Source organism: Anolis sagrei, chromosome 4 (genome assembly GCF_037176765.1).
Source record: "Anolis sagrei isolate rAnoSag1 chromosome 4, rAnoSag1.mat, whole genome shotgun sequence".
Classification (NCBI taxonomy): Eukaryota; Metazoa; Chordata; class Lepidosauria; order Squamata; family Dactyloidae; genus Anolis; species Anolis sagrei.
The window spans coordinates 222,830,264-222,852,918 of NC_090024.1; the positions used below are offsets into that span (position 1 = coordinate 222,830,264).

The window sequence follows — 22,655 nt, forward strand, 5'->3', positions numbered from 1 at the left end:
GGGCACAATTGCCAACTATCTGGCTGGAGCTCTAAAGCCTTCCAAGATTATATTTTTGTTTCCATGCACAATACAACCATATATAAAATGTGGGTATTATTAGGATTATTCCCAAATTACGAAAAGGCTCCCACAACTACATAGTATAGGAAAACTTAAATATAGCTAGACACATCTTTTTTGCTTCCTCCACTCTCAACTGACACAGCTGTGGCCTTCTTGATTGGCATTCCCGCGCTGAAAGGGTGGGTTTGAAGAGACTGCATTGGAAAATGGATCGTAGCTACATGTTACAGATATGTAAGTTAATCTATATAATTTTGACTGGTTTTTGGACAGCAACAAAGTTCAGTCAAAATTTGTAAATTAAACTCAGTGGGATTAAGGCCTTGTATGACTGTCACTAATGTTACTGTACCAAATAGATTGCCTGTAAATCTACCAACAGTTCAAATGAAATATATCCCCAGTGAAAGTAAAATCCCTCAATATAATTAGCCAAAAAGTTCAATAAACAATCATACTTACTTCTATATGCTCTTTACAGTATTCCAAACCAATGTCACTTAGTATCTTTTTCACAGTTTTCCGTGCTTTTCTTAAACTGCCAAGGTTGTTGACAGGAAGTTGGAACATAGTTTCTGCTAGGGCAGAAAGAGAAAGTATTAGGTGAAAATCGATGGTCTGTTTAACTTTAGAATTACATTTTTAACTTAAAAGAAGGAAGGTCATCTTATCCATTTAGAGATATGGACACATATGTAATCTGTAACAACAAAATGTATGGGGACACAACATATCTCATGAAAACCTTTCATTTGGATTTTTTAAACAAATATATGATTTATTGCTTTTTCACAAAGACTCAGAGGTTTTATGTTATGTTCCTACAACACAAAGGCCGCAGCCACAACACTGATGTATCATGACAGTTTGGAAATCTCTGCTCTGAACTACTTTCACAAGGGTTAGAGATACAACTCCCCTGCAAAAGAGGAAAAATCATGAGTATCTTTGGGAGGGGGGGGGGCAGTTCACTTATCCTGAAAAAACTGCTGCTTTTCAACTTTGTGTGTGGTGCAACTCTCTAATCCAGACAAGAAATGGGGATACTGAGGGGACCACCAACACATGGCAAACCAGAAGAGAAGGAGGAAACAGCCCTGGTGGATCTGGTTCTTCTTTCTCCTTCTGTATGACGTGTGTTCCCTTAGTACTCCTTTCCTTTCCACAGATGGAACAGAGATTTGTGGTATGAAGGAAGAGAGCTGGATCCAAGGGGAAAGGGAAGCAGCACGGGGCTAGCTCTTCCTTTTACATGCATGCCACAAATCTCTGTTACATCTGGGGAAAGAAAGACACCGGGGAATAACAGACTCATGGCAAACATGATGAAAAAGAGGAACCAGCCCTGCCTGCACCATTGTTTATTGGTGGATCTAGTTCCTACTCCTCTTCCTGCGTGCCTCCTGTTCCTGTCGTTTCCCCCTTCCCCCAGGTATTCCTCTTATTTTGCAGAGATGGAGCATATCACAGGAAAGGGAAGATGAGACGGATCAGTGAGGCAAGTGAAGTGGTATAGGTCTGGCTCCTCTTACCTGTGTACCACAAATCTGTATTTTATCCAGGAATAGAATGGAGATATTGTGTAAAACAGACTTGCAGCAAACATGATAAAGAGGAGGAACCAGCTCAATCCACACCCACATCAACACTTATCTGGCAGAACTAGTTTCTCTTCCTCTTCGTGTGTGCCACATTTTCCTATGAATAGGGATTCATAGAATTTAGGAAAAGGATCCAGATCTATGGGGTAAATGAAATGACAGATGGTCTAGCCTCTCCTCTTATGTCTGTTTCCCTGGGTAAAGGAAAGGAGATACCTAGCAGAACAGTGATTCAAAGTGTACATAACTCCTGAGGATGGAGTCACAATGTGAATGTTCACATGGCAGCTGCAAAGGCAACACTTCACATTCGCACACATGAAAAAAGAAAAAAGTGGAGGGCTGGCTAGTTGTCAAGCCTTTATCTGGCAAGTACCCCCTTTCCTCAGAGAACCGCTATCTGGAACACTCTGAACTCCATGGCAAAATCCACGAACTTTCTGGGAAAGGGAAATTTTGGCAAAATAGTGCCAGAAAAGAAGTAAAGTACTTCAAATACCTTCTCCACAGTCAATACCACACTGTCTTAGCCTGTGCTAGGAGGACAGCTGGAGAGGGAATTATTTGGCCCAAGGGAAAGTAAAGTGGAAAAAAAGAACCCCAAATCTTTCAATGCAACATAAACATCTTCAAGTAGCAGAATACTAACTTTCTCTCACTCACTTTTTAAGCTTCAAGAAGAGAAATGATAACTGGTTTTGTTCTTCATCCTGATCCTATTCATTGCTAAGGAATCTAAATATGGAGTTGCTCTCCAACATTGAGATGCAAAGGTGGCAGAGAATGTTGTTTAGTCCTGTCCAACTATCAGGACAATCTCTTGTCACATTTGCATCTTCAAAGTGGGAAGAAGGCTGGTTGGTTTTCATTACTGTTTAAGTGCAATACCACAGATACAAAACATGCTATATTTCGAACATTTTTCTTCGCATGATTTGCATTTAAAACGAAAGACTCAAGAGCTGGTTCTCATTCCCTAAAAAGGTACATTACTTCTATGATGCTATGAACGCAATAGTGTTATGGATTTGTTTTATAAATATAATTTGATGTTGTTTATTTGATTGACCTTGATTTAATGTGTTGTTTTGTTTTTCTTTGGCATTGAATGTTTGCTAGTTTTTGCTGTAAACCGCCATGAGTCCCTTTTAGGAGATAGGGCAAGACAGAAATAATGCATTATTATTATTGTTATTTTGCAACAAAATGGAAAACCTGGTTAATGTGCCTAACAAATTCAAATAGTTTACAGAAATATTCACGGCTTACATACAGAAAAAAATCCTAATCAAGCAACATTCCAGGACAATGTTTTGAAAAAGAAAACTACTGTTTGCTAAAATTCGAAGTTCGAATCATTACAGTTTATAGAAACTTTTAAGAATGCTGCAACATGAAATGAACATACAGTAATTACACCTTTCTGGATTTCTCATCCTAGTTCCATAATATACCCGCTACCCTTTGAACACAAATAGCTCTTTAAAACTATTACTGAAAACTTTAAATCACTTGAAACCTTCTTTTCCAAATTCACATTGCGATGCGTTTTTCTTTTGTCAACTCCCACTTTTCAAATAATTTCTATTTTGGTGTCCAAATTTATAAATTTATGTTTTTAACATGATCTCCCCCTTCTTCTCTTTCACTGTCTATGCAGGTTCTGGTAATTTTTTAAAGAAGCTACTATTTACTTTGTCTGTATCAGGCAGACTCATATAACTACAATAAGATTGTTTGGGGTAGAATACCATTCTTTTTCAACTCAAAATTTCTGGCATTGTTTACTGCAAATACACAGCTACAACCTGAAACATAATGTCTGTGTTTCTCCAGCCTTCCTTCACTATCCTATCAATGTAATGTTGCTAAAAAAAAATGTTCAGCTGGAGATGACAAGAAAAAGACCAGTATTTCAAATGCCTTGTAACCGAAATAGTGCTCTTCATCAATGATCAACATATAATCACAATTATTATTATTATTATTTTATTATTATTAAACTTTATTTGTACCCAGCTAGCATCTCTCGCAGGACTCGATGCGGCTTACAAAGGCCAAGGCCTCAACACAACAGCAGCAAAACAATAACAATACAATTTAAAGCAAATTAAAACATAAGCAATAACAAAACATTAAAAATGTTACATTAATCTTACTCAAGAAAATGTGTATTTTCAAAAGTTTCCTATAAAAAGAAATAATACTTCAGAAATTATACTGCATGAGCTCTTCGGCATGCCATCACTATACTGCACTAGTGTAGCACACAGCTAATCCTTACTAACTGGTCACATTTCTACATAATCCTCCATGAACTATTCTCTCTATGAAATGCCTTCATTTAAAAATATTAAATCAGACAGTTTATGCACATAATTACAAAATAAATAATGTGGGTACATAAGAAAAACTTTCTATCAAGTATGTGCTTGCTTGTGTTAATTTCTTAAAGATTTTTTCTTAAATATTGTCCTTTAATTTTATGTTCACAGCTGCAGGTCATGTTGCCAGAGACAAATAGGAAAGGTTTTATGCTAGTTTGCAAACAATAATTTCCTTTACTGCATCTACATAATTAGTGGGATTCAAGTAAGGAAGTTCTACTATTTCTGAAAGCAGGTGGCTCAAGCCTGTTTGCTAAGCAGAATTAATGCAGGCACTGTTGTCTTAATTGCTATTAAGACTTCTCTTCCCAAACAACTCAGTAGAGTGCACTGTTTGCTTGTCAACAATAGCTAGTTCCAGTGATCAATTTTCTTTCTGAGCCTCTGATTCTATCTAATATTTTTGTAGAGCTGAGGGTGTTTCTGATATTAAAAATTATTCTTTTTTTTTAGGAGTGTGTGAATAATTCCTAAGGATCAATATGCAGGCAAATACACATGGCAGAAATGTTTCCATATATAAAATAGTACTCAGAGTATTGCCAAAGTATCAAATGCATTGTTTTGTGCACTAAATAGAAAACAAACTTGATTTTAGGAAGTGCAACGCAAAGTATTTCTCACTATACTACAACAGAATCAAACATTCTGAATTAGGTTTGTAATATACAGTGGCTCAAATAGACTATGAAAATATAGTCCTATAACATACAACATCAATTAAGAAACTACGTCTCTCAAGAAGACATATGAATAGTGTCTGATATTATCAAAGGAATCAACTAAAGAAATGTTTTATGTGATATTTACCAATCATATTTTGTGGTATAAAAATTATTCAGTAACCATGGAAATAAGGTGCTTAGGATATAGTTTTAAAAACTATAAATACAAATAAAACACCATTAATGTGCTATTGGTGTTAATGGCATCTCCACAATATGTTATGGTCTGGTAAATGTTTGTATTAACAGCTAAATTGTTACTGTGACACTAGTCATAAGAAGTTTAGGAATCTGACTACCCAGATTTTCTTCAAAGCTTCCATTTCTTAAGCAGCAAATTCCCATACAATACAAATACCTCCCATTTCATATATAAGGCTTTCCATTATAAATGAAATAAGAATTCTATATAGCAAGAATTTCTGGTGTGTGGTGACATTTATGTCATTTATATGCCACCTTTCCCCAAAAGAAGTAGCTCACAAAAGAAGTCAGTTAAAACCCAGGAATACAACTTTAGAACACCACGCAGCATGGAATAATCCAGAAAACATAAAAAAATTACAAAACAAAGTACATTCCCCAATATTTATAGCCTGCTTAAACAAAAATGTCTTTGCCTGCCAGCAAAAACAACCAGGCCAGCCTCTTATTGAAAAGCCAACCCCCACCCTGCCCCCATTCTCACCAAGCAAGACTGCGATGGTTGTGAGACAGAGAGAAAGCTCTCCCTTGTAGATCCTTAGGATTCTTGTCAGGTTCATATAGGGAGAGACAATCTTTCAGATAATTTGGATCTAATCCATATAGGGATTTGTAGGTCATGGCCAGTACTTTGAATGGTGCCCAGAATTTAAATGTTTCTGATTACTTCTGTAGTTTAAACTAAAACTACCACAATACAATACATTAAAAATAAGTAATTAAATGTTGTGCTTCAGAGACAAAATGCTTGCATCAGTATCACACCTTAAAATGCTGGTGTCAGGAGGAAATGACCCATACATATTCACAAGTAGCATGAAGTGGATTTTAGTAAATGCTTCATTCAGTTTAAAGTACTGTAGGTTCCATTTCCTTCAAACTGGAGAAACAGTATCAACTTCTTCAGGATTAGTGACATATTAACACTAATGGGATGGGTGAGAGAAGGAACTGAACTAACAGCCACTGAGATGGAAAAATATGATATGGAGTAAAGAAATGTCTCCCAGCATCTCAAAGACTGGAACTCAGAGATACAGAAGGTTGGAGACAATGAGCTGCTCTAGGTGGAACTTTGTTCTGGAACTGTATGAACAAAAGACCAAAGGCTTTCATTCAAGCATCATATATTCAGTACATTTCCCCTTGAATTCTTTTAGAAATAAAATATAATCATTTACTATCCTAAAGTGCTTATTATCTCTCTGCCTTGCCAGGTATCCATCTGAAGAGGTACCATCCTTTAGACCAGATGTATAAGCAACCAGACACATACCCCTTTGTCGCTGTTGAAGACAATGACCTCCACGAGCCTTTCTAGTCCTGCAAGCTCCTCTTCTGCTAAATTCCTTTAGCATATGACTTCTGGTAGGAAGTACCATTAATGCCTGCAGTGATGAATCAGAATAAAATGTTGGTCTGCCATCAAAAAATTCTAAATGACATCCAGGAAAAGGAGGTTGCTATCAGAAGACACGAGAAAAAGCCTAAGATTTGAGACCCATTATACCAAAGATGAGCTGATGATATACATGAAAGATTAGGCTGCCTTCTGTTTAAAAATCTGATTTTTAAATGCAAAAAGATATTACATTTTGGTATCTGCTCTCACCAAGAAACCTTATGATTTTGAGAAGAATGTGTTACTGCACATGCATGAATACACAGATAACAGCCCCTGAATCAAAACTATGTCATTCTCAGTGCTTCCTAAAAAAATGATTTTTAAAATCCAGTGTCTGTTCATTGTGGCGTTAATTTTTAAAACTGGAGAAATCTTATCTTCACTGAATATGAGGACTGTGATTACCAAGCATATTGCCAATTTTATATGTAAAAAGTAATTTTGGTGCAGGCATGCCTACAGGAAACCTTATAGAAAAGAAATTATAAGTGAGCAATCTGGAGAAATAAGAAAGCATAAAGGGGAAAAGGGAAGAGAATGGGACAGAGGAACAGAAATGACAGAAAGCAGGAACAGTCAGAAGGAAGAATGATAAATGGTTGGATGGACAGGATTGAGGCAAATGAAAATGTGAACAAGACATTTAATCACAAAGAAGTTTTAAGAATGTGCCCAATTGACACAGTATTATTGTTCTCTAGAATTTAGTCACCTCTTTTCTTAGTGCAAAGCAGATCTCTGGAAAGTTCTCCCTGATGAAACTATTATAGAGCCACACAGAGGTTTAGCCTCTATGTGACTTCTCGCTGTGTCTCAAGCCTCCCGTTCTTGAGGCTCTTTCTTCAGGTGTCCTCCACACTGCAGGAGAAGACAATATCAGACTGACTCACAGTCATGACTTACACGTTTACATATTTCAATAAAAGAAAAGGCTAAAATAATGTTGAAGTGAGACCATTAATGCTAAAATACAAAATGCATTACAGAAAGATGAATTTATGTTTCCTGGATTCAAAGTGTTCCAAAATCCAAGGGGACAAATTTCACTTTGAACAAATTTGCCTCAAAGCTCTGTATAGCACCTACTACATAGAACTTTAAGTAGCAGGGTTAAGGAAAGCCTTAGGCTTAGATTTTGGAGACCTACATTGACCTAGATGGAATCATTAAAAGCCAGCTTCATATATTCATTTCTATCAAGGAAAGTGGCAATTTTTCTTCAAGCTTCTTGTACTTAGCTGTGGCTCAGTAATACAGCAAATTTTTAGATGCACAAGTACCGAGGCTAATCCCTAGATTCTCTAATTACAGAGTTACAGGTAACAGAGGCAGAATAACAACACTGGATAATTTGCATTCAACGCAGCATTATTGGGCTAGACTAACAAATGAACTGGCAAAGCAGTTCCTCCCAATTTGTAGTGTTCTTTGCATTAACCAATACACTATAGGCTCTTGATGCTAGAAGATCTCAGAAATATCTATTTTCATAATTAAGGTACCTTGAAATAATGGGCTACTGCTCTTTTTCACACATACATGAAATGAGGTACTGAGTGCAAAGGTGTATAAAACAAAACCAAAAATGTTTATGGATTTGCACACACACACAAACAAAGATGATCTGATCAAATCAGCAAAAGGAAAAGCCAAGTTTAATTATGTTGCATTGACTGATAACTGTGTAGCAAGTAGTTATAATCATTCTCGTTTCAATCAATTAAAACAAAATCTCACCCTCCTTTGGCCATTGGGATCAGCTTCTTAGGTCTTACAGAATGCTGTTCCATTAAAGCTAATAGGACAGTGCCTTCCCCAAAACCCATGCAAAGCTATTCCTACCTGCTTCAGTACTTGTTACAAGGGCCATATAATTCCTTTACTATAAACAGCTTCATGGACTGTTGGTCTGTTTTGGGCACAGTTTGCTGGTTATGATGTATAAAGATTAGGTTCAGGCAATCAAATAGATACTCATCTCCCCATAGGACCCTACCTAGGTCCCGAGATCCTAGGACAATCCTTTTTTTCACCCCCAATACCTTTACCAGCACTACTAACTGGGGAAGCAAAAATAGGTATTTTCAACAGCAGCTGCCAAAATCTAGAACTTCCTTTCTTGGGGAGGCTAAAATGCCCCCCTTTCCTTGCTCTTCAACTGGTAAGCAATAGGTTTTTGAGAACTAAATGTTTTCAAAGAAGGAGCTTTTAAAAAGGGGTACTACTTTTTTGAAAATAACATTTTGACAATCTCATTATATGTTTAAAAATGCAGTCAGTATTTTTGTTTTTTTGCAAAAAGGTGCAGTATAAATGAAGCTGATAATACCACACCAATCCATAAATTGGCATTAACTCTTAGCTTCACTGATCACTTAGTTTTGTCTTTACAAAATTCTGAAGGTTAAGTACCTCGAAAAAGACTGTTAGGCACAGAGATGCTGCCCCTTAAAGGCACAATAGTTTCTTCAAATCTTTTGCCATTTAAGAAACATGAAAGGAAACAGAACAGGAGGTGGAACGGAAGACTGACAGGTCCAGTTAAAGGATTGTTTGCAATAATTGACTTATCAGAAACCCACAGAGGCAACAGTGACTTATGGCCCAGGCTAGTGTCTGGCCCGTATGGATTGCTAAGCTGCTGCCACCTTAATTTTAGTTTTGCACTACAGTTCTTGTACTATAGCTTCACTTTGTTAGGAATGCAAGAAGAAACATTTCTCTGTTTCTGCTTTACTCTGAATTTCAGGGGAGCAGACAGAGGGAAGCTTACCTCTAAGCACTAGTGTTTATTTTATTTATTTGTTGTGAGATGCACACATCAAACTTGTGGCCATCTTCTATCTTGATTTACTGCATTAGGACTCATGTCATGTGCAATGTTTATCGGCTGCTGTTATTTGGACACAGCTACAGCAGAAAGTGTCTGACTATATCTTTCTGTTTTTCTTCGCCTTCATACTGAGAGAATCAGAAGGAGCAATATAGCCCCGAAGTCTCAATGAATATACTCTAAACTGTTTGTGTATAATATTCCTATAAATAGGAATCAATACATTTAAAATGGGAACCAAAAAACTATGCTGATTTGTGATAAGATGACTTCCAAGATAGTATAACTAATTTTTATACTGCTCTTTTCAAGCTGTTTATAAGTAATCATTTTCTCCTTGGCCTGTTCTCTATGTTTTTTAAACAGAGCATATTAAGTTTTCCCAAATATAAGTGGGTAGATGGCTAATTTTAGTGATTTTCCATGCATACACACACACTTTAATGTTGCATACAAAGCCATGGAACAGATGGGGCTGCTGGTAAAAAAAGTTAGCTTTACCATTAAAAGACGGCATAGCAGTTACTAACATATACTAGATAAATCCTCTTCAGCAAGTCTTTTAGTAGAAAATGGCACAGAGGTAGTACTATTGATTTTTTTATTTTTGAATCAAATAGGATGAATGGAAAAGAGAAAAAAATGGAAATAGAGGTGTGTCTCTGATGCTAAAGAAGCAAGAGAATGTATCGACACACAAAAGCATGAGTAAAAAGGGGAAATACAAATGAAAAATACTGTCAATATATAAATGTACACATATCAACAGCTTTCCAACTTTCATTGACTAAAGGAGAAAATGAAGCCAAGGAACTAACTTATGGCAGTGGACCTGCTAACTGGAAAAATGTATATACTGCTGTAAAATCAGCAATAATACATCAGTAAACCTCAAATTAATTTAGCATTGACTCTTTTTTAGCATCATAAAAGTACTCTACTATATGGAAATCAATGCTGTTTTGTCGTGTGTATTTCATTCTAACATTTCTCCTAGCTTGTGAGGTCACTTTCTCTCTGAGGTTGCAATCTCTAAATATATTTTATTTGGGATTAGCACTCAATGAATAAAGCTGGGCACTAAGTTATGCCATGCATACAGTTGGGCAGTAAATAGGTATGAAAAATGAATTTCTTCCTATTAGTTAATAGCATTTTGCTAATAAAGTGACTATATATATGTGTGTGTGCTTTCAAGTCACCTGTCAAATTATTGGAATCCCATTAATTTCATAATGTCTTCTCAAGCAAGGAAGATTCAGAGGAAGTTTTTCCAGTTTCTTCCTCTGAATTACAGCTTGCATCATCTAGTTTTCTCCCATTAAAATGCTAATCAGAGCTGAACCTACTTAGCTTCTAAGATCAGATGAAATCTGGTTCCTTTAGGGTATTTATGGCAGATGCCTATATAACGACCACTAGTATATTCAAACAAATATAACTGTCTAGAAACAGAGAACAATTTCAGCAAATGATAATTATGCACAAATTTCAAGGATAAATAAAAACGGCTTTCCATTTAGGTAAATCAAAACCACTCAAACAAGTGACAGGATATATTGTAAATGGACTAAACATTGTTGGACTCTAGTTCCTATCATCCCCTGACACCATCTCCTATGGCCCAGAACTTTTCAATAATAATTCTGTGGAGGTGCAAACTGACCCATATCTGTGAGTCTCAGGAACCAAGAAAAACTTTAAATACTTAATTAAGATATTTCATAGAACGTTACAGTAGTAGAAAGTAACCAATGAGGACCAATATTCATTTAGCTTTTACTTCAGGTAAGTATAGCATTTTTTTAAAAAAAAACTTCAATGACCACAAAGTCAAAGATTCTTTCTAATTTCAGCCCAATTGATGCATCACAAAATAATTCAAGAACAGTTTGGAAAGTTACATTATAGACTTAAGTTGTTAATGCTGATTGTTCGAAACTGAGAGATTAATTTATTGTCGCTGACTCCAATAATACATTCCTTAATTTGTGAACTGCCATTCATTATTTTTTTCCTGAAATAATTTCAAAAAAGCCACAGGATTTAAAAAGATTGGCATGGAAGCTATCACCACTGACTTAAGCACATTTTATTGACTCCATCAGAAGTGCTCTCTTTGTCACTTTAACTTGTTTTCAACCAACCAAAGGTTCTTAAGGAATAGTGTGTTTATCTACAAATCATTGATCACCTTGGGCTTTTTAACTGTGAGATCTTTTGAGTAGAAACAAGGAAAGGCAATAGTTTATCAATATGAATCTTGTCAGTAAACTAATAGCTGCAACCATACCAAACCCTCAAAACCAAACAAGGTAGTGAAAGCAGGAGGAGAGGTGAGGGGAAATCCAAGACGGGAAGAAATAATGTAGAGAGTGTGTTATTAAAAAATAATGGTTTTCAATTGATATTCAATAATGATATTCACTTAAAGTGACTCAATTGTTGAACACTCTGTGGGCAGTAAAAATACTGAAGGACTACACAGAGGTTCACTGTAGTACATTCCAAATAATAATATACACCAGGAAACCCACACAAAAAAATTAAAGAAGAGAAAATACTCACAATCCCATCATCATCACCCTTCATCATTACCACCTAAAATACACTAACAACTTCCATGCAAGTGAGTAGAGGAGGTGTCAGTCTTCAGCCCTAAATGGTCTGACGCTCCTTGGAACACCTTTTGTCCTCTTGCTAAGCAAATCAATTACTTATCCAAAGAAAATATACCCAGGGGCAGCAGTGTTGGCTATGTAGGAAAATAAAAGCTATGACTCCTGTACCTATGGGAATGGTATGTACAGTTCACCTACCTACATCAGATGAGGTATATCCACTCTAAAAAAATTCTAGGTCCTCCAGGTGATTCTATGGCATGCTATGGAAGTAATTATAAGTCTCCCCTGAAAACCTAATAAATTCCTAGAGAGGATATTTCTCTAGGAATGTTCTAGGTCAACCAAAATGACCCTTTGATAACTTCTGCCAGAAGTAATTTATTTCAATAGAGTTTGCAACTAAAAATGGTTTCCTTTTTCCATGGGAAGTTCAGGAACCTATTTCCAACAGATACAGGGGTCATACTGTACAAGAAAATCCACAATCTGCAAAAGAGCAAAATTTTTATTGGCCAATTTTTTGCATTACAATTTGCCAATAAAGGTATCACTATTTTGTGGATTTTGGCATATTTTTCTTCCCAAACACATTCCATCCTTCCCATTCCAGGCAAAGTATCACCACTTCAATGTTATTTATAAAGCTGAATCACAATGAAAGGAGGATCCAACCTCTATTCATAAGTTCTTGCGGAGGGGGCATAGGAGACTAAGTAACTCCACCAATCACCATCTGAATGCAACACAAAAGCAAATCTGAAATCAGCTCAGATAGACCATATTAATGCCAAAGCCTGCATCTAAGGGACAGATGATGATGTACTGACCAAGCGGATTCAGCAATTCACCAAATCAAGCCCCCCTACTATTTCTTTAAAGCATACACAGCACCCAGATGGTATTGAAAGCTTCAAAAACAACCTAGAATAGCATATATTTGTTTTATGGATCTTCACAATTCCATTGCCCATTGTTAAAAGGGTTTATTAACTTCTTCAGTTATGTGCTACAACATGGTATAGTTTAGCCTATTTACCTTGTTCAGAAAGTCTATATATTGCTGAATTAAAAAAAAGTGTGTTAAGAGATCCCACAACATAGGCTGAAAGCTTTTATTCCAGCAACCACAAGAGGCCTTGTAATCCAACACTTCTTGCAAATTCAACATCAAGTGACAGCTGGTCACCTAGACAATAACTTCAAACAAACAAAGTAGCCTGAAAATCACTTCACCCTGCAGTGAGGATGCACATGTTCTTTGAATATGCTCATTAATGAAACCAAGCACTAAATGGGAGGGATTTTTCTTTCCTCTGGCATGTTAACAACTAGAATATACTGTATGTACAAGTCTACTACTGCATCACTACCCCTCCCCCCCCCCCCGTCTTATAATAAGAGTGAGAGTCCTGGTGAGAAGGTGTGAGGCTGAAAGAGGCCCTTCTTTCAGCCCCACGCCTTCTCATCAGGATCCTCTCCTCTCTGCACAGCAATCCAGATCTCTCCTCTCGCACACACTTGCCTTCCTTTTTTCTCCTCTCTCTCTGGCCCCAAAATGGGAGCGAAAGGGGCACATTGCCGCTGCCTTTGCAAAGGCAGCAGCTCCTCAGAAGCAGCATCTCCCTATTGATTCCGTGGCATGATGTATGAAGTGCTGGCATGGAGTGTTGGTAGTAGAAGGGGAGAAAGAAGGAAGAAAACAGAGGAAGGGGAGGAGCAAGAAGAGGGAGGGAGGAAAGGAGGTGGGAGGGAAGTTAGGAGGAAAGAAAAGAATACATGGCAAAGTAGGAATGGAAGAGAAGAAAGGAAAAAGGAGGAGGGAAAGAAATCCCCCACAACACTCTAGATTGGTGTTTTCCAGTCCCCCTTTCCATCACTACCTTTCCCAGTATGTATAATTAAAATAAACTATGGTGATTACTGGAAGGATATGTAAACAGATTTACATTGAAGGATCATAGAATAGAATCATAGAATCAAAGAGTTGGAAGAGACCTCATGGGCCATCCAGTCCAACCCCCTGCCAAGAAGCAGGAATATTGCATTCAAATCACCCCTGACAAATGGCCATCCAGCCTCTGCTTAAAAGCTTCCAAAGAAGGAGCCTCCACCACACTCCGGGGCAGAGAGTTCCACTGCTGAACGGCTCTCACAGCCAGGAAGTTCTTCCTAATGTTCAGATGGAATCTCCTCTCTTGTAGTTTGAAGCCATTGTTCCGCGTCCTAGTCTCCAAAGCAAATCAAAGCAGAATAGAGGGGTAGCATTACTTCCTTAGATCTAGACACTATGCTCCTATTGATGCAGGCCAAAATCCCATTGGCTTTTTTTTGCCGCCACGTCACATTGTTGGCTCATGTTTAACTTGTTGTCCAGGAGGTTAGAATAATGATTTAATCAGAGTTGGACAGTCTTACCTTAAATTACAGTTAACCTATTGATGACCCAATTAATGTAATTTTATTGGTATCAATTTTTATTTTTGAAATTTACGAGTAGTATCTGCATTTCTCACTCTTGGCTTATACTTGAGTCAATAAGTTTTCTTGAGTCAATAAGTTTTCCCAGCTTTTTCTTCTAAAATTAGGTGCCTCAGCTTATATTCAGGTCGGCGTATACTCAAGTATGTATGGAATCTACATTGAGCATCAACAAGTCCTTACTAACAAGAATCTGAAACTTGAAAAGAATTACAATTCAGAAGAAACTAAAAAACCACTGAGTTTAACCAAACTCAGCAAAGATCACATACCCAATGTTTACTTTTTAGATCAAACATATAAGGGTTCCTGAAAAACAGGCATTTTTATTTTTATTTTCATGATATAAACTCAACCTATACACAAAAAGGTGTATGTATGCATTAACTCTTGTATTTTTCTCTCCCCCCACACAATATACAGAGACAGAAGTATTCTTTAAAAAAAAAACTTCAATCCTTCATTGTTACCATGAGGAGTATAGATTCTGGGCAGTTTTTTCCACAATCTCTTTTCCAGTATTCCCCCTTCACAGTTAATGATGAACTAAAAAAATAGAGTCTACACATGATTTATTGGTTCCACACTCTACATCACTGAACAGGAGGGCATCGCTCACATATTACCAACTAGGTCACCTCTTTTCCCATGACAGGTCCAAGAAATTTGTTCAGATACATTCAGTCTTTCCTCTGCATGAATAAATTAGAAGTGTAAGAATAAAAAGGTATTTCCCAGGCATCTTGTTTAGGGATGGCTTTCTGCAGTTTTGAAGCAATTCACAAGTAGATAATTATTAAACACTATTATGTTGACACTGGTGGTCTCATGGTAAGAGCAGAAACATGGGTATTCCTTATCCAAAATGTTTCAGACCAGATTTGTTTTGTTTTTTGGATTCTGGAATATCTGCATCTGCATATATGTACATAATGGAGATGGAAGCCAAATAGACAAAATTTGTATTTCTTGTACAACTTAAACACATTGCCTAATGATAATTTTATACACAGCATGTTTAATAATTGTGCCTGAAGCACAAGAAAACAAAGTTGTCTTTATCTCAGACATACATGTGGACAATTTTGGAATTCTGGATAAAGGATGCTCAGGCTTGTACATAGACCTCTAAATATGAAAGTTTTATAAGTTAAGTTTGAACCTGAAAGCTTACAAATGAATTTAGAATCTAAACAGAGGGCAATATAAATGATACTGACATGATATAGAAAAACGGATGTTCTTGTTTTCTTGAACATTATTTAAGTGTTTATTTATCACTGTTGAGCTGATAAAAAGAAGGCATAGTTAACTTCGACGGTAAATGTGTGGGGATAGTATGACTGTGTTCTACCATAATTTTCTTCTGATGTTTTGCCTGCATCTGTGGCTGGCATCTTCAAAATTTTCCTTCTGTCTTATAATATTGGACTACAAAATCCATTGAAATTGATGTGATATTTAGCACAGAGGAAATTGCTACTTCATGCCATGTTGTTTGAGGAGATATGTAGTAGCCTGACACTTAACAGGTTTGCAGATATTCCTGTTTGGTTGGTGATAGATAAATCATAGTTCATGCTGCTGTGACCTTCGAAGTACTCTGTCAAGACCAAAAAATCCCCGCAGGCCTTTAGCCTTGGCTCTCTTACTTGAATTATCCATGTTCTTCTCTCTCTTCAAGTAATGAATCCCAGTGGGAGGTATTGTCTGTTTCAAAGGCTGGATCCTTAAGTATGGTCAGATAATACTTTGATAACAGTTGCATTCCTTATTCTTGGGGGTTTGGAATTTATTTTAAGGGTTTCGTCCATTTATATGATATGGCAAGTCAACTCAGGGTTCACTGCACAGTATGCCCCCAGAATCCTTGGTGGAAGAATTGATTAGATTATGGGAGTCTCTGATGCCTGTGGATGATATCACAGATGGATGCCACATGCTTTTGACATTACCTGGGGCATAGAATAGGCAGCTGCTGCTGTTAGGGGAATGAAGCCTGAGGGAGAAGCAGCAGAACAAAGAATGGACAAATTCACGAGGGAGGTGAATAGCATCAGGGAAAGGAATGCAGATGGCCTAAGAAAAGATGGCTGGGTAAAGATGGCAGGAGCCAAAAGAATAAAAATTGGGAAATTTGAAGAACTACAGATAATGGAAAAGCGTGAGATTGGGAACATCTCTGAGAGACAAGAAGAGGAACCACAGAGATGAGGGAAGAAGACAGTAGAAGACAAGTGAGCCATGCCTGTGCACTTCCCTTCAAAGGTTCACCTGTAGGAAAACAAGCTAGCCCTTCCAATACCCACAGTCACCCTCCTACTGAAAGTGACAAGACCTGGAACATATCCTCTGGAACCAGGTAGGAACCTTTTGCTCAGTTCCTAACTGAGGAGAGGTGAATCTTGGTTGCGTCTTGTAAGGAAAAGAAAGAAATGAAGGAGAAGGGGAAGATACATTTATGAAACTCAATTTCTTGACAGGATTTGTTCAAAGTGGGTTGTCAATTCCTTGCTTTGAGACAGAGAGCATTTGCCCACAGTCACTCTGTGGGTGTCCATGACTCCGGTCTTTTGAAATCCTTGTGAAATACTCAAATCGCTACACCATGCTGGATCCCTTTAAATAACTACAATGATATGTTTTTGTAACTGCATTATCCATGTCCTGATTATTGTCCTTTCTCAATATACTATTCTGTTTTAAATTTGTGTTTAAAGTGATGCTTTCTTATTTCTATTGTTTTTCTGTGATTTTCTTATCACCTATGCAGCCCCAAAGAGCTGAAGTACCAGGGGAACTCACAAATATAATAAATAAATACCTTGCATGTTCATTACAACACAGGCAACTAGCAAACAGCTGAAGGGAGAGAAACAGAATAAACCAACACAGAAAATGAAACTAGAAGGTATGCATACAGGTTTAACTAACATTATTAAGTGAACTGTATTTTATTGAGGTAAACACTATCAACAGTTCATGCCAGCAGAAAACTGCTCAAGACTGAACTGTAGACATTGCTGGCTGGCTAAGAACTGTTTATCACAGCAAGCACTCTCCTTATGCTATTTCCTGTGTTTTTCTGAAAACAAACATTATAATAATCTCCCAGGGAAAAGCTATGAAAAAAGCAGTTGAGTTCACCCTGTTTTTAAATAGCAAAAAAGAAAAAAGGAAGAGAAAAAATCTTCGAGACGAAGGTCACCCATGCTCCCCAGCCAACTCTAATAAGTTAAATCAACTTACACACAGCAGTTAATACCAAAGGGATGGATCTTGAAACACTTAGTAGTGCAAAATGCATAAATGAACAAAGATGGTTGCTTAAATCTAAATACAACAAAATTACCTTGAAATATATGAATGACGAGAGGGAGACCAAATTACCAAAGCAGTATTTTGCTTAATGTGAAGACCATTGTGGTTTTACAAACTATATGCCATAAACCTTTTTCAACTAAGTTCATTTCATCAGATCACATATACACACATAGTGGACAGCATGAATCGAATAAAGATTTAACCATAAAACAGATGAATCATAACATATGAAGTACTACAACGTTTAGAGAAGTTCATTTCTATCACCACATATTTGAATAATGTCCTATTAAGAGAAGTTTATTAGTAATGCTAGGATGTTTATGTTACCATATTCATCTGATGAGATGAATATTGTCCATATTGATCAGTTCATTTATCTGGAGTATTTTTAAAATCCACACACACAAGGGAGGTTTGTCCTGGCAAGAAACCAAAACAGTGTCACTGAAATCTCACTGTGCCTGTTATGTGGTAAAGAAACTTGTTGGAGTGTATGTTTCACACTACACCCAGTTTCTTCACCACAGATAGACACAGTAAGATTTCAGTGACATTGCTTTGGTGATGTCATTTTTTGCTCTGTGGATATGACCATTTGTTTTCAATCATCAGTCATAATAAGGACTGCACTGTTTCCCAGGTTGCTGTTTGACACGTTCACTTCAAATTTACATTGCATTTTACTCTCTTGCATATACAGAAAGAAACTGCAGTTTCAAATTCATCTCTAGTTGCTAAGAGTAGCTGATATGTTGAACTATAACCATGATTACTCCCAGACAGCAAAGACAGGGATGATGGGCTCTGGAATCAAAAACATATGAAAAGTAATAGGCTGCTCTGTCTTTTATAAGAATACATCAGAATATTTTTAAAACACTTCCTTGTGAGTAAAAAGGAAAAGTATCCACATTGCCTATTGGACAACACTCAAATGTGTTGCAAATGGTCCAATACGGATTGACACCACTGTTAAGGAAATATATGAGGTATCAATAGGAATGTTAATGCAAAGCGATTACTTTCAAATTCAAGAACATATGCAGGAAAACAGAATCAATTATGTGGCTCATTCAAATACCAGTAATTACTAGAATATAGCAATTTCAAAAGAACAGTCAACAGACCTAACTTCATGTTTTGTTTACATATTTTGGAAACATCTGCTAGAAAAAAACTGGGGAAAGGGGATGACAGGATATGCTACAAAAACGTCAATATTCAGTATTTAATTCCTGACTCCATTACTTCATCCTCTGAATGATCGCTCTCTATAATATCTCAGGCCTGAATTCTGGTTCATTTTAGATTTGAATACTGCTTTTCACTCTTAGTCTTTTCCCAACCATGAGTTGTCTGGGACATAGGGGCCATGGATGAATTTTTGATGGATTGTTTTAGTGTTTCAGGACTTTTTGTAATTGAGAACAGTACTGAAACATTTATAATAAATAAAAGAATAAATGGCCCATGGAGTGCAAAAAAGCCTCCAATGCTTAGAAAAAAGCAAAATAGTTTCTTAAAATACAAGCACTTACAGTTATTAATTGTGTGCATTGCTATGGCGTACATGCAAAAAGCGTGATTTGAGGATAAGACGATTAATTTGTTTATTGCTTTTGAGTACAATTTTGGCACACTGTCTCCATCTAAATTATTTTATGGTAAAAGCATACACAAGCTTTCATCAATAAAAAGTTGGTGTTTACAGTATTCTAGGGGAAACTTGATTACAAGGAATAAGCTGCATTTGTGAATCAGGCAATAAAAAGGAATCCTCTCATAAAAACAAAATAAGCAGAACTTCCCATTTTAGCCTCATTCATAAATATGATGGAAATCAATCTAGGAAATGCATCAATTTAGTTTTGAAATTAGGACAATTACCTATTTTTCTAAAATGAATTAACTTGTAACAAATGTCAAAAGTAACACTAAGAAGCATGGAACCAAATGAGCTTCAAATCTTTTGCTTACTTGCAAAGCAAACTAATTATTCTGTGGGAATGTTATGAAGTTTCCTTCATTCATTTGGCAAGTCATGCCTTTACACACTTACACACACACACACACACAAGCTGAATTATCTCTTCAGAAAAGAAGCACTTACAGAATCAGACTATATTTCAAATCAGTACCGGTATTTCCTATAAGACTATGAATGGCAACCAGCTGGATGTCAGCAGATTTCTGCTTGTAACTAGGACCTTCTCCTCTTTCCCTATCTGGAATTCCAAGAAGTGGGATGGACTAGATGGCCCACACGGTCTCTTCCAACTCTATTATTCTATGATTCTAAGTTTGTTCTGGAGGGTCTCTCACACTTAAAAGCAGATCATAGAACTGTGAGAGACCATCCAATCCAACTCTCCTGCTATACATGAAAGTAGAATCCAAGCACTCTTGACAGATACCATCACTAAAAATCAACATAGATTTCTCAAAAGCCAGTCATGGCAGGCTCATCTAATCTCTTTTTTATAGCGTTGCCAGCTTGGTAGATAAAGGAAATGCTGTGGATGTAGCACATCTTTATTTTGTTAAGACTTCTGACTATGTTACCCAAGACATTGTGAAAACATGTTAGTAAAATATAGGCTGGACAATGCTCCTGTTACGTGGAATATTTTAATAACGTGATTGCTAGAATGTCTTGAAGTGACCAGTGGGGAACCACAGGGTTGTCCTGGGACAAGTGCTAGTCAACCTTTTATCAATGATTTTGGTGACAGAATACATGGGATGTTAACCAAATTTTCAGATAACACCTAGTTATGAAGGGTAGCTAATTCCCCAGAGGACAGGATCAGAATTCAGAATGACCTTGACAGTTTACAGCTCAGCCAAAACTAAGAAAACTAAGAAAACAAATTTCAATAGGAAGTCAGATACTAAGGCAGAAAACAAAACATGAAATGCACAGATAAAGCATGGGTGACACCTGGCTTTTAATTCTCTTAGATGTAGTTCATTTGGCCCTGGAGACTTAAATTCATTTGGAATAGCCAGGTATCCCTGTACTACCTCTTTGTGCATTCTGTGCTGGATTTCCCCTACTTCACCATCTGCTCATTTCCCCAGGTTGAGTACTATTTTCCTTTGGGAGGAAGACTGGGGTAATGAAGATGGTCAGTCAGTTTGCCATCTTCTGCACAAGGCCCTACAATTTCCTTATTCTTCCTTTTGCTATGGGCTTAACCACAAAAGTCATTTTAATTATGTTTTAGCCCCTCCAACAAGCCTGAGCCATTCTGCATTTTAGTTTTTGTGACACATGAATTCCCCCTTTGTGAATTGTCCCTTTTTCCATTTCTTATACAGGCAGTCCCCGAGTTACAACCATCTGACTTACGAACAACTCGTAGATACAAATGAGGTGGAGGTAGCCAGCTGAGGAGTGGTGGAGCTAGCTAGCTGTTCCTCCCTGGCCAAGGTGAAGGAGGCTGGTGAAGGAAACTGGCAAAAGGTTCCTTCACCCCTCCTCTCCAGCAACAGCTGGGGAGCCTGGGCTTCCAATCAGCTTCCCTTGCCCTGTTGGTTGAGGAGGGAGGGAGCTTCTGACTTACAAACAAATTCAACATAAAAATAAACCTACAGAACCAATCTTGTTCATAAGTTGAGGATTGCCTGTAGTGTTTGCAAATCTGAGCTCAGATTAAAGTCCTTTATACATCCAACTAGTTTTCTTAAACACCTTCCCATTTTTCCTCCTCACTGGAACCGCCTTCTATACCCCATTTTAAGAAACTCATATGCATCATGAAATCAAAATCAATACTTCCCTAGGTTTATTGAAACTGGATATGGGAGCCAAGTGCAGGAAAAGAAATCAGTTCCATTAGGAGTGCTCAATACATTACCTACTGACATAACAGATGTCACTACTGACCAAACAATACTAACTGAAGCTGAATTAAAACAAGCCTCTCTTTCCACATACTACATGGGCAAATAACTTTCAGTTGTACAGAAAACAGAACATCTTAAGGCATTTGGTCTAGGAATATAATATGGGATCCTGCCAAGCCTATCCCTCCCAAAATGATGACAATATTATTGCACAGCACTGCCTCTAAATCCTCTTGTTTGATTCAAATTCCACTATCTTCTGCCGCATGCAAAACAATGAGAGCCATTGGTTGAAAATACATAGCAGTTGTATTTTTCTACAATGATGATTTATTTTGTTTTCAATAACCTTTTTATCTACTTCTCATAAATTAGCAAACTGCTTTTCAAAAACTAAAAGACATTAGTTTTCTTAAAGTTTGGCAGTTTGGAGATCAATTTGTAACAAAATTTAAAGCATTTAAAATAAATGGATTTAGTAAATTATTGTCTTATTAAATATTTTAATATACCCATATATGATAATTTTATGTACAATCAAATTATACAGAAGTCATTTTGTGTTGCTAAAATAACAAATTGACTCCAGATCTATATTCAATATGTATTTACTCTATGGCTTTGAAATTCCAGATCTATATTCAATATGTATTTACCCTATGGCTTTGAAATTCCTCACAATTCTGTACCTATCATTCCAAATACTTAAATCATAAAAGTAAACAGCAGACTGTCACTTTTAAACTGCAGTGCAAATATGCTCATTAATTATCAATATTACCAAAAATGAATAACATCTATTCTGTTCAACAAAACACTGAATTTTCTTGCCGTTTTAATAATATTACCATGCATTTAGTTCACAGAATGTTATGAAGACAGAATAAACAGATCTAATTTCCTTACTATTTGTAAAATGTCTTCATTCCACACAGGTATAACTTAACTGGCTCCTAATTCTTCACAGGGAAACCGCCTTCAGAAATGGTTTACTGATACACTATTCTGTTTTATTATGACTTAACACACAGCTTTCTATGTGATTTTATTAATCATAGCTTACTAAATTTTGTGATGTGGTGGACAGGCGTCCCTCATATTCCAAGGACTGGCTACAACTTTTTCTTTCCTGATAACATGCCATAGACTGGCCACC

General features: G+C 36.8%; 1 protein-coding gene across 9 annotated transcripts in view; it reads right to left on the bottom strand.

The window, feature by feature from the left end:
* ADNP (activity dependent neuroprotector homeobox) overlaps positions 1–22,655 on the bottom strand; it is a 41,010-nt gene that overhangs the window by 6,767 nt on the left and 11,588 nt on the right. For 3 of the 9 annotated variants that reach the window (XM_067468196.1, XM_067468193.1, XM_067468192.1), the window contains 3 exons: positions 7,101–7,246; positions 6,260–6,371; positions 529–641 (listed from right to left, as the gene is read on the bottom strand). In XM_067468196.1, the coding sequence (XP_067324297.1) occupies positions 529–641; positions 6,260–6,365 (219 nt within the window). In that variant the 5' untranslated portion in view covers positions 6,366–6,371; positions 7,101–7,246. The remainder of the gene's footprint in view (positions 1–528; positions 642–6,259; positions 6,372–7,100; positions 7,247–22,655) is intronic. The other 6 variants (XM_060772111.2, XM_067468195.1, XM_067468194.1 and 3 more) reach the window with 2 other exon arrangements.